This window comes from Danio rerio, chromosome 19, assembly GCF_049306965.1.
Source record: "Danio rerio strain Tuebingen ecotype United States chromosome 19, GRCz12tu, whole genome shotgun sequence".
NCBI lineage: Eukaryota > Metazoa > Chordata > Actinopteri > Cypriniformes > Danionidae > Danio > Danio rerio.
This window is the reverse complement of record NC_133194.1, coordinates 37834798-37848426: the sequence shown is the minus strand read 5'-3', so window position 1 is coordinate 37848426 and position 13629 is coordinate 37834798. Positions and strand designations below refer to the sequence as shown.

The following is a 13629-nucleotide window of genomic DNA, read 5'->3' as shown; positions in this document are numbered from 1 at the left end:
TTGTAGGCTGTGTGTGTGTGTAGGTAATTGGAAGCTCTTTGTGTTGGACATTTTACAGTTCTCCATTGCAGCTGAGCTGATTAATGAGGTGTCGACTCAAAGAGGAATGCTTTCTTCAGAACCCGACAAGTCGAAACATGCACCTGAAATTAAAGCAAAAGTGTCACGCATAAGTCAGTGTTGAGGAGGTTGGATTAGGTTTTAATTCGAAGGAAGAAGTCAGCTTCCTTTCACTGGAACAACTCGTCCCGGTTGTTAATATTTATATGTGGAATTTAAAAGAAACCTGTGCTATTAGCGATGCAGGTAGCCAAGAAGTGAACTGCAGTCAGCTTGTAATGTGCAAAAACCTGAACGTAAGTTAGGCCCATTGCCAATTCTATTTTTGTACCCCTACCCCTTCCCCTTGGCCCTTGAAACAGAGTGTGAATGGAAAGGGCTTTAAAGTTTACCCTTTAGAAATGGGACAGCACTACAGCACCCACACTCATCATCATATGTTATCGTGAGCTCTTGCTTCACATGAGATTGACGATCGCGGCTGCTGTAGTTATTCCAGTCGTGTTATTTTTTGGTGTTTATCATCAGGAAATCAGTGAAAGCTTAAATTATTTTATAATATAATGTGGCAAATAAGATCGTAACTGTACTGCACATTTACACTGGGGCCATATTCATCTATGTAAACACACAAAAACAACATTATTATTATAGCAGACACTGTAAAAAGCTCATTCCCAGCCACTAGATTTTTCTGACAGTGTATTCGAGTGTCATCGAGAGTCAGAATGTTGTGGGACTGCTATACAGGAGTTATTATTATGGATTATAGATCGCTAAATTTAGCTGTTTTTATTTAGCGTTTTTTTTTTAAGCATGATGATAAAACATGAATGCGGTTAAGATTGTATTAAAACATGTGTTTGTTTGTTGTAAAAATTTATAATAATGACACTAAAAACACTCATTTGTGGATCTCCTTACTTCCGGTTGAAGCCATGCTGCCGTTATAGCAGGTGTATTCTGGTAAATTTACTTAACCCTTGTGGTCCTGAAAAATCTCAGTTCAAATAGGTATATAGCCCTTCCCCTTCCGCCTTCATGCTAAAGAGAATTGAGACACTCCTACCCCCTCAAGTGAATGCACAAAACGAGGGGTAGGGGTAAGGGCTAAGGGATAGAATTGGATTTGGGCCATAGTGTCCCGATATACTCCGGAAAAAAAATGTATTCTTCAACTAACCCTTGCTGGGGATGTTTTCATCCACTCTGTGGTGATTTTGAGTCTTAATTAGGCCATAACTTTTTCTGTTTTTCATCTAGAATGATTTTTGATGACAAATCGTATTTTGAATTATATTTTGAGAAAATGCTTTGAAATAATAATAATAAAAAAAATTAACAATACACTCTGAGCAAATTTACTAGTCATTTGTTATGTTCAGGATAAAAACATCCACTGAATTAAACTGCTGTAAAAATGCATCAGATTAAAATTATTATTTTTTTTTTTGTATAAATCTTTTAATCAACCTTGATCAAAATCTTGATCAAAACTACTAAATTGCTTAGAAAATGACAGGATTTTAGCTCTTTAGTTGCCAAGTTCATAAATGATGTCACTGATTTGGTGAAAAAACACACAAAATGACGTATTTTCAATATAAAAAGTAATTGTGGACTGGATTTGACCTTTTATCACAGTCTTTCACAGACATGTGAAACATCATTGCCTTTAAACCATTGTTTTATTTATTGATTTTCATTTTGTTCTCCCTAATTTACTGTTGGTGGCTGTTTTTGCCCCATTAACTTCCATTACAACCACATTTTTTATTACAAAACTATGACACCATATAATCCTGCATTTTTGATAGTTGGTAGTTTTTGCTGTTGGGAAGAGGTAACATTTGTCATTTATACTTTTGATCATCAGTTGGAACCATTAACCCTTTAGATAAGCCTGTGCAAAAAAAGCTTAGTTCCTGGATTTTATATGGAGTTTAACAGGAAATTAAAGTGTGTGTATGTGTGGTTGTGAGAGATGACCTTTACACACTTATCTTGATGTGTCTGAGAAAATCTAAATATGCATCTCAGCTCTCAGAACTACATGGAGTAAATAAAAACAAAGACTGTGTATTTATGCACCATCAAATGTGGTTATAATGCAAGTGAATGAGGCAAAAAAGCCACCAACAGTAAATTAGAGAGAAAAATAAAATCTAACAATGCATAAAAGCCAATGTTTTTACTTTTTATATTTAAAATTTGCAGTTTTGTGTGTTTTTCCATAAATTAGTGACATAATTTGTGAATTTGCCAATTAAAGACTTAAAATGCTGTAATTTTCTAAGCAATTTAGCAGAACACTAGTTTTTTTTAGTTTTGATCAGAACACTGAGATTGATTTACAGATTTATGCAAAAAAATGTAAAAATAATATTTATCCAATGCATCTCTACAGCAGTTTAATTCATCCCTAACATAACAAAAGGATAGTACATTTAAACAGTACTCAAGAGTTAAAACATGCTGCTGTATACTGATAATAATACCACACGTCATCCGAGATACAGAGATCAACATTTTGATGCAAATATGGGATGCTTGTTTTGCTATCAATAACAATCACACACACACACACACACACACACACACACACACACACACACACACACACACACACACACACACATACACAAATGATAAAACCACAGTTAAGAAAAACCTTTATCATTGTGATGTCGAAGTATTTGTCACATGTCAAAAGATCTGCTCATTGAAGTCACACTTTTATGGTCGTTTGATTTATAAAGACTACAGATTATGTATTGCCTTCAAGTAGAAATCAGTCTACAGGCTCGCATAAAAAACAAGCAAGGTCTTGTTTTTAATAGGTTTCGATGACACATTGGTAATAAAAAGTGATTAATTCATGGAAATTCTTACATTAGGCCACTGTGAATATTTTTTTTATTCATAATATGTGTCATCATCATCATTGTGCTCATAATGTAGTTGTTCTGGGTTTGAAGTAGAATTTGGCAACCAAGCTATGTTCTTATGAAAGGGGGAAAAACTGCAACTGGAATAAGTTGGAAGCCCTCAGAGCAGGAACACACAGAGTGCAATAAATCCTCCCACAGTTTTTTCCATAATGTCTGTACCTGTTAGTGTTTTTCTTGCCTTTTAAAAGAATTTGACATTACAATGATTCTGAGCAAGGAACATACTTACATTTTAGTGTATTTGATTACTTTTCACTATGAGTATTCCTCCTAATTTTACTTTAAAGAGTCGCAGAATACAACAGCATGTGCATATGGTAATCCTACAGAACCCGCTTGCCTTACTATTACCATCTAATACCATCTCTGTAACATATACTTCAGTGTAAGAGTAGACTGCACACAGCTAGGTGTAATGATATCTCGTGTTACTTAAATTATAGATTCTCTAGAAGTGTCTGTTGACCTGTTTGCATTGTTCTCCTGCCAGTTTCGCAGTCATTGCCTCCGGATGTGCCAGTTGCCCCAGGTTGGTGTGCCGAAGAGAAGGGTGTGGTGCCGAGTTCTGTTACCACTGCAAGCAAGCGTGGCATCCTAACCAGACATGTGACTCTGCCCGCCAACAGAGAGCGCTGTCCTTGAGAACGCACAGTAACCATTCACCCAGCTACACAGCCGAGCAGGGGCACAGTGAGTATGCAATCATCAGCTTTCTATCCCATAAACTTAAGAGAGACTTACGTCAGGTCTAGAGTCCGTAATAATGATGCGGTCTTCATACCTCAGTTAGAAGGCTACTAACTAGCAACACAGATAAACCTAGCAATGACCTAGACATCAACAAGATCAAGATCTAGAAATCATCTGGATTACAATTGTTACATCTAACTAGTGGCCAAAACGTAACAAATGCATAGCATTTCCTTGGTAACCCCTGAGCAACCTACCAGAGTGTTGCATAGCATAGAAATGCCTACCATAGCATCACATAGCATAGCAGAGCATTGCATAAATCGCTTACCATAGCATCACATAGCATAGCACCTGTATTACCTTGGGAGTCAACTAGTGACACCTCTAGAAACCATCTAGAAACCATCTGGATTATAATCTTTACACTTGACTGGTGGACAAAAACATAACAAATGCAAAGCAACTCCCTCGTAACCCCTGAGCACCCTACCAAATGCAAACAATTTCCAGTATATGTTATGCTACGGACCTTTAGCATATTAGTGCTTTACTTTGTTTACTGTGCTAAGCACATATCATACAGCGTTTATTACTTTGAAACAGACGGCCACAAATTAAAGGCTAAAAATAAACTGTGAAAGCTCTACCTGTCTGGTTTATTGTGTTTAAGAGTGCCACCAGCCACTCATATAATTTGATCTGCTGCATGCTTCCCCCCCCTCGAGCACTTTCATTTTTTAAACCTCTCTGTGTTTCACTGTAGATTATTGAGGTTTCTATTTCCCTAAAGGATGCTCTCCTCCTCCTCAAGTTGTCTCCTAACCTCCTGAATTAAAGCAGGAGGAGTCTGCTAATGTCTCTCCCCGCTCTTATTCCCGCCTGACATTCAGAAAGCGCTTCCTCAGCACACATTGTTTACAGCAGATTCTGTCTGCTTGCACACATTCTAAATCCCAACCCTTTAATCCCCACTCAGCTGATGACATCAAGCCTTGTCCTCGATGCGGTGCCTACATCATCAAGATGAACGACGGCAGCTGTAACCACATGACCTGTGCTGTGTGCGGCTGTGAGTTCTGCTGGCTCTGTATGAAGGAGATTTCAGACCTGCACTACCTCAGGTACCCTCAGCCATACATCAGGGGGAATTTAACTGAATGTTTTCTTACTTCTTTTGGTATGGACTGAAAATATAAATAATACTAGCTCACATAGCATTCACATTGTCATTTTGAAGAGTGAACCTAAAGATAGAAACACAAAAATAGAGCTTTTAAATGCCAAACATTAAACACAATGCACTCTTTGTACATTGCTCAACATATATGAGTACACCCCTCACAAATCACTCATTTAAAGTAATATTTTCAACACAGGCTCATTGTGAAAACTTACCTCAGTGTACATTTATAGAGAGAGCGAATTATGTAGCCAGAGCTACGTATGGCTGTATTTCGTCTTTAAAACGAACGCTACAGGGCGGTGTGACGCCGCAGACAGATTCTGTTTCTTTTCGCGCTACCAGCTGACTGCTTACCTCTGTGTGGATGACTTTTGCGCTTTTACCAGTTTGCCCAGTACATCACCATGTATGTCAGTGGACTTGTGACGCAGAGAAGAGTTGACTGCGACGATGGGGTTTGAGTCTGATGAAGAACAGTTCCAAAAAGCTGGTAAAACTAAAACAAAAAGGCAAAAAATAAAATAAACAAGTAAATAACAGGGTAAGAATGTGGTAAGATCTGAAAATCAGGCGGCCGCGAGGAGTTTTCTCTTTTTGGACTGCTTTTGAAAATGCTGTTGGTTGGATATAAGGAAGGGGGTGATTGGGTCAATCAGTGCTTTTGAAAACACTATTGGTTGGGTTTAGGGTAGTTGGTGGGTGGGGGCTTTGGTCAGTCGGACGGTCATCAGTCGGTCAGTCTATCAGTCAGTCAGTCGACAGCGGTCTCTGGTGGATTTACGCATGAACAGCCGGTGCGAATGGCACTCATGAGAGAAATTTGAGAAATGAAAAGCGTACACAGCAGCCTCTGGTGGATTCGTGAAACAAAAACTGCAAAAAATGTACCTCCTGGGACGTATTTCGTGCTGTCCAGAAATGTATACAGAGATACATGTCAATAATAAGCCTGGGTTGAATATTTTCTTGAAAATTTACAATATTATATTTGTGCGGATACATTAGATATGTATAGCAGAAATTTATTTTTTTTTTAAACTGAAAAGCTAAATTCAAGAGAAACAAAAAAATTGTATAAAATTTTGTTGAATTTTGTATTTTGTCATTTTTTTTAATTTTTAACATGAATTTAAATGTATCATCTTTCTATCATCTAAAGATGTTTTGTGACAACAAATTTTGATAAATATATCCATTTAATAAATCTGTTTTGTTCAAATTTACCAAAATATATGACCTGTATTCACTGAGAAATTGATAAAAATATTCATTTTCAAAATGGGGTGCACTTATTCATGTTAAGCACTGTACGTGTGTACATATGATATTATTTACAGAGACTGAGAACTCGTGAAGGGCTTATAAAATGCATAAAGTATTCAAAACAAAGGCAGGAATTCCTGTATCACACACACAAACAAAGATATGCATTTTAATGCCTGAACTGCAAACAAACATAATGATAAAGAGTATATTTCAGCATTCTGTCCTTTTCAGTGTTGTATCTTGTGAATAAACATGCCAGTTCTGGATTATTTTGGTCTGTGTTGCATCCATATTTCAGACAAACTGCTCCAGAGTGCATTTGGAAGTGTGTTTTCTGTTTGAGTGTGTCGTGTTTGAATAAACTGCATCAACAGAGCAATTTAAACTAGACTGTGAATTAACTAAACCAAACCTGCCATGTGAATGCTTATTAAAAATATTAAAATGTTTTTTTTTACTCTCAGTCCATCAGGTTGTACATTCTGGGGAAAGAAGCCATGGAGTCGCAAGAAGAAGATTCTGTGGCAGCTGGGCACTTTGATTGGTGCACCGGTGGGCATCACTCTTATCGCTGGCATTGCTGTTCCTGCTATGGTTATCGGCATTCCTGTTTACATTGGGCGCAAGGTAATGCCTATATCACACTCTTCCCTACAGCGTTATAGATATTACTAGCAATTTAAGTCATTATCAGCTATCAGGTATTTAATTTCCTTATAATCCCTGGGAGTTTCCCTCCCATCAGGCGTGTGAGCAACATGCTCAACCAGCTCAACTTCAATTAATTTTGCAGTTATTATGATAAATATTTCCTGGTGTTAACCTGAATTCAAATTCACTCGGATCTCTTGTTTGGATTTTGTTGTGGACTTCAATTCATCAATTGCTACATCACTTGAATGAACAAACAAACCCTATGAGTGCGTGGATTGAGTATGAATTCTTTGTTTTGATGCATTTTCTCACAACACATTGATCAAATGTTAGGTCATTGACCGGGCGGGAGCCTTGGGCTCAAGTATCTCTGAGCTCAGGGTTCTCTCCTGGGACAGCAAGCCAAACCTGTTACGTATAAACACTAAGCATATCTAAGTGGGAACTCTTTTTTTCTATAACATGTCAATTTGGCTGTACTCGTTTTTGGACCGTTATCATAAGTTATTTTGTTAGATAAGCTCCAGATTTGGCTTCAGTACTGACTAATCTAATGTATCTGCACAAATATAATATTGTAGAGCTTCCTATTACAAATTTGAATTTAAAAGAGAGATTTGTAAGGGGTGTGCCTATATATGCTGAGCACTGCATGTGTATTTTGTTAGATAAGTATTTTATATTGTAAATTATACAGGGGACCTCTTCCTTACTGTGGATATGACAAAAAACACTTTGAATCTTTGAATCAGAATCGAGGGTATTCTTCATTGCACAGCACTCTCGTGAACATGCGCCCTAGACTGATACTGAGAAGAAAACTGTTTAATAAATAAGTCATTATTTTAGTTTTATGTGTGCACAAAAGTATTCATGCAGCTTCATAATATTCCAATTGAAGGCATAAAATCTGTTTTGACATGTTTTTGAAATTTTGAATAAATCTAAACTGTTGCTTTCAAAAAGATCTCGGTTTATATCTCAGGTTGGTTTTCCAGAGGTTTGCATCAAAATGAGGGTGAACACTTATTGACAGAATTTACATATCAGTTTAAATCTCTTTAATATCAAGTTTTAAAAAGCTCATTGATTGCTCATTGATAAAAGCTCATTGATGACAGTGCAATAACAAAGCTGCCGTTTGTCGCAGATCCACTCGCACTATGAGGGCAAGAAAACCTCTCATCACAGGAGGAATCTGGCCATCACTGGAGGTGTGGCGCTGTCGATCATCACAGCTCCAGTCATCGCTGCTGTCAGTGTGGGTGAGTATTTCTCAGGGAAATAACATATTTGCACTAGAGGCTCAGTAGGATTTTTAATAAGAACTACTTAGCAAAGATGCAATAAATGGATGCGCCATAACAGTAAAGGCATATTTGAATGATTTTCCCGAAGTGACACTGAAGATAATTCAGATTTTGCATTTTAAAATATATAATAAAAAACAAGGTTTTGTTATATAGTCTTAAAAACATTGTAAAACATGTGAGCACAGTTTATTTGTTGGGCAGATGCTTTTATTCAAAGTGATTGATGATTGATGAATGATAAAAAAGCTATTCATCTATATTAAAGGATGTGCTGTACAAAAGTCCACAGTACAATAAAGTGCTCTGGAAAAAATCTAATCTCCTTTAAAATCAAGCTTTGTATGTGCAAATTTGTCAAGCCGCTGTCATTATTTACCCTCTGGACTTTCTTTCTGCTGTTGGTGGAGTATTCTAGGCATGTTTACAAATCAAGGCTGATCTGTTTCTGTCCAGATCACCTCATTGACTTTGCTCTTAGTACTGTGCTAACAGCAAATCAATGTATAACGGATTTGCATACATTGGATAGACTACTTCCCCTTTTACGTTCTTTGTTAAGATTAAAGATTGAAGGCTTCAGTTCCTGTTCATTGTTAGGGACTCTATAGACAATCATTTCCACATTTAGCCTCAGGGGCCACCGCAGCTTCTGGTGCAGTGGAGTGTGTGAAAGTGCAGTGTGTGACAGTAAAGCACAAAATTAAAAAGGACATTGATACAGCATAATTGATATAATCAACCATCATGACTGAAATGATGTTTTGATATAATGTTAACTGCAGTTCATAATAAGATATGTCATGAATTATATTATAATCAGTTGTGAAAAACAGTTATTATACATATAACTCATAATTTGCTACTACTGTACCACAGGTGTAGTCCAAAAAGAAGTTCTTAAAGTTAAAACATAAATTTCCCTATAGAGAAATGCAGAAACCTCTGAAATGCATAAATCTCTGAGCTTGTTATTTATTGTATACATTTAAATGTTTAATAATGCAGTGAATTAATTAATTAATGCAGCATACTAAATTACTACATGATGTTGTACAGAAAATTCCACCTATCAATCGTAGCAAAAAAAAAGCGAACACAGGTCTTTATATCTATATGGTAACATATAATTCAGATTGTTATGTTTGTACATATATGTCTGTATATGTCTCTTCTTTATATGTGTGTGACAGCAAGTTTCAAAGGAAAGAAGCAGATAATAAATACGTTACACACATATGACTCACATTTAGGCTATTTCTCAATTGTATTTTTCATACTTTATAGGATTGTAGTTCTTTCCTTCAAGCCATTAAAATTACATTACTCTGGTTCACAGTTTTTGATGTTGTTAATGAGCTTATTGGTTTAGATCCTGCCCTTTAAAATGCTCTAGATGGATTAATGGCTGGCTGGATGGATGGATGGATGTTATTTGATTCAGATTTTGATAGAATGGATGGACCCTGATTTGGATGGATGGATGAATGGATGGATATATAGAATGGATGGATATATATAATGGATGGACTCTGATTTAGATGGATGGATGGATGGATGTTATTTGATTCAGATTTTGGATGGATGGATGGATGGATGGATGGATGTTATTTGATTCAGATTTTGCATAATTGGATGGATGGATGTTATTTGATTCAGATTTTGATAGATGGATGGATGGATGGATGGATGGATGGATGGATAGATATATAGAATGGATGGACTCTGATTTAGATGGATGGATGGATATATAGAATGGATGGACTCTGATTTAGATGGATGGATGGATATATAGAATGGATGGACTCTGATATGGATGGATGGATAGATATATAGAATGGATGGACTCTGATTTAGATGGATGGATGGATATATAGAATAGATGGACTCTGATTTAGATGGATGGATGGATATATAGAATGGATGGACTCTGATTTAGATAGATGGATGGATATATAGAATGGATGGACTCTGATATGGATGGATGGATAGATATATAGAATGGATGGACTCTGATTTAGATGGATGGATGGATATATAGAATAGATGGACTCTGATTTAGATGGATGGATGGATATATAGAATAGATGGACTCTGATTTAGATGGATGGATGGATATATAGAATGGATGGACTCTGATATGGATGGATGGATGGATGGATGAATGGACGGATGGAAAAATAGAATGGATGGACTCTGATTTAGATCGATGGATGGATGGATGAATATATAGGATTTATGGATATATAGAATGGATGGACTCTGATTAGGATGGATGTATGGATGGATGGATGAACGGACTGACGGACAGCCAATCAGATAAACAGACAGACAGTCGGACTTACGGATAGATAGACAGACAGACAGACAGACATATAGATGATTGATTGATTGATTGGATGGATGGACTTTGATTTTAAAGGTAACAAGATATTATTTGTTATAGTAGTGGTGTGACCCTGCTGTTCATTTATATCTAAAATGAGTTTTAGAACTACTCTGTCCTTGATGTGAATGAACCTGAACTGTTAAAATCACGAGGTTAACTATAGCTGTATATTTATGTCTGTTCCCTCCAGGCATCGGTGTGCCCATCATGCTGGCGTATGTGTATGGTGTCGTGCCCATCTCTCTGTGCCGCGGCGGGGGCTGTGGGGTCAGCCGGGGCAAAGGAAGAGGAGTTAGAATAGACTTCGATGAGGATGATGGACCTATTACAGGTATAAAAAAATAAATGTGCAATTGATTTGGGCAACTTTAACATTTAATGGATAAACCAAACCACTATTTATTACTATATACTACTATCTTCTAGTACAGTGGGTACAGAAAGCCATTAGCTAAGATCATTTTTTCCTCATTAATGTACACACAGCACCCCATGTTGACAGAAAAACTCAAATTTGTTGACATTTTTGCTGATTTATTCAAAAAGTAAAACTGAAATATCACACGGTCCTAAGTATTTGTATTTGTAAAAATAAGATAGAGTGAAAAAGTTTAAGGGGGTTTGAATACTTTACGTACCCACTGTGTACTTTCCATGAAGTACTAGTAGCTATTCACTAGTTATATATTCAGTGGCATTAATGATCTCAAAATGATAATAATAACACTTATCACATATTTTTGTGACAATATATCGCACAACAAATATTCCTTATCATGACAGGACTAAGTATTAGTATTTTTGTTTAGATACTAGTACTTAATCATTAGATAAAAGTATTTTATACATAGATTTATGTATAAAATAAGGCAGTTATAATAGACAAATATGTAGGAGATAGTTGCTATTATATGACTATATTGTATTGAATATGGAGCAATTAAGTGTTATTTCTTATTATATACTTCTACTTAATCATTAGTTCCTCTTACTTTCCCTTTTTCGGCCATTCTCTGTAAACCCTAGAGATGGTTGTGCATGAAAATCCCAGTAGATCAGCATTTTCTGAAACGCTCAAACCAGCCCGTCTGGCACTAACTACTATGTCACGTTCAAAGTCACTTAAATCACCTTTCTTCACCATTCTGATGCTTGATTTGAACTGCAGCAGGTTGTTTTGTCCATGTTTACATCCCTAAATGCATTAAGCTGCTGCCATGTGATTGGCTGATCAGAAATTAGCGTTAATGATTAGTAGGACAGGTGTACCTAATAAAGTGGCCCGTGAGTGTAGATACTAGTAATAGCGTTAAGTTATTCGGACATAGCTAGCAATAATTGTTAGTAAAATGGACTAGTATTTTAGAAATAAGCACAAGCAGCTACTATATAACTACTAGCAGAGAATGAAGAAAGATACTAGGATCTAAAAATAAGTACTAGTGAAACAGAAACTAGTTTTATTAAAAATGTGATCAAATATTATAAATATTTTATTATAAGAACACATGTTTTATTGACTGAATGTCAAAATTACTTGCCCTAGATCTATTTACATCTGTGCTGTGTACATTTTCCAATGAGGCTGGAAGGGCATCCTCTGCGTAAAACCAATGCTGGATAAGTTGGCGGTTCATTCCGCTGTGGCGACCCCAGATTAATAAAGGGACTAAGCTGAAAAGAAATTGAATGAATGTGCAGTGTACATAACTGTAAATCTAAATCTGTTTTTCTTTCTGCAGTTGCGGACGCGTGGCGAGCTCTGAAGTCCCCCAGTTTGGGCGAGAGCAGTCTGGAGGGAGCAGCCAGTGGCCTCAGCACCACCTCCCCCAGTGAGGGTCTCTCTGTTGCTCCTGGAGGTTTGGGAGACACGCCCCACTTCAACACACTGGCCGGAGGAGCTCTGGGCGCCAGGACTGGAAAATACAGCAGGTGTGTGGGCTGCCGAGAGGTCAGCAGAAGGGCGTGCTGGGTTGTTTTCTGTGCTGTGTGGTAAATATTCTAGATGTACACTGTAAATATGGGTGAGGCTCTTGTTTTGATGGAAACATGTTTATGTTTTTAGGCTGGAGGTGCAGGGGACGGAGCTGGGAAAGGAAGTTGCTGGCAGGGAGACGGGCAGCTTGGGGGCAGCCAGTGATTGTGCCAGTACGAGAGGCATGGCTGGATCAATCACATCCTCTTACACCTTACCTGACAGGTGTGGAAATTGCATCATGAGTGTAATAAAAGCTTATGTTTAACAAATAAAGGTACCCTACTGTTCAAAAGTTTAGGGTCCGTAAGGTTTCATAAGGTTTTATGCCCACCAGGGCTGCATCTTTTGATGAAAAATAGAGCAATAAACAATAATATTGTGAAAAACAAAAATTTTCTTATAATTATAATTCAATATATTTAATAATATAATTATTAATTATGTATTACTAAGTTTTTCTTTTATTGAAGGAAAATAATGTTTTCATAATGTTTTACAATACAACAATACAACAATAAACAATACTATTTCCTTCTTTCAATTTTTTTTTTGTTGTTGTTTTTTTGTGTGTTTGTTTTAGCCCAAGTCCCATCCCAAGAACTAAACATCCCGAGGCAGCTTATCATAATAATTTGGGTCAAATACAATAATTAAACAGTCTGGAGTCATGCATGTCATGACATAACAGTGATGATGGAAGAAAAAAAAACAATTACAAATAATGGGAATAAAAAATTTTTTTTTTAAATTTGCAGGACAAACTACATTTAAAGACAAAAACACTATGAAGCGGATGCAAAGATATATACAGATTTTTTAACAGCAGGGTAATTCTTTCAGATTTTTAGAATATGATAAAATAGGTTCTTAATACATATAAAACCTATCCACCGAACCCCTTGGTGTGCATTTAATATTTTCTAGTTTTAGAATAGGCATCACATCTTCAAACTAAATTATATTTGTCATTATTCAATTAATACATTCTATTTTAATATATTTTTAAAAATGAATTTTTACTCTATTGATTACTCTAGTATGCATTGTCACACCATCCTTGTGAAATCAACATAGATATATGCTGATTTGGTGCTTGAGAAACATTATAAACATTATACATTTATTATAAGGTTGAAAACTGGAAA

The 13629-nt window shown here is 36.4% G+C and overlaps 1 protein-coding gene across 2 annotated transcripts in view; it reads left to right on the top strand.

Moving 5' to 3' along the window:
* rnf19b (ring finger protein 19B) overlaps window positions 1-13629 on the top strand; it is a 42347-nt gene that overhangs the window by 21698 nt on the left and 7020 nt on the right. For both annotated transcript variants that reach the window (XM_005159660.6, NM_001202440.1), the window contains 7 exons: window positions 3502-3701; window positions 4681-4825; window positions 6618-6780; window positions 7958-8072; window positions 10697-10837; window positions 12249-12438; window positions 12572-12706. In XM_005159660.6, coding sequence (XP_005159717.1) covers window positions 3502-3701; window positions 4681-4825; window positions 6618-6780; window positions 7958-8072; window positions 10697-10837; window positions 12249-12438; window positions 12572-12706 — 1089 coding nt within the window. The remainder of the gene's footprint in view (window positions 1-3501; window positions 3702-4680; window positions 4826-6617; window positions 6781-7957; window positions 8073-10696; window positions 10838-12248; window positions 12439-12571; window positions 12707-13629) is intronic.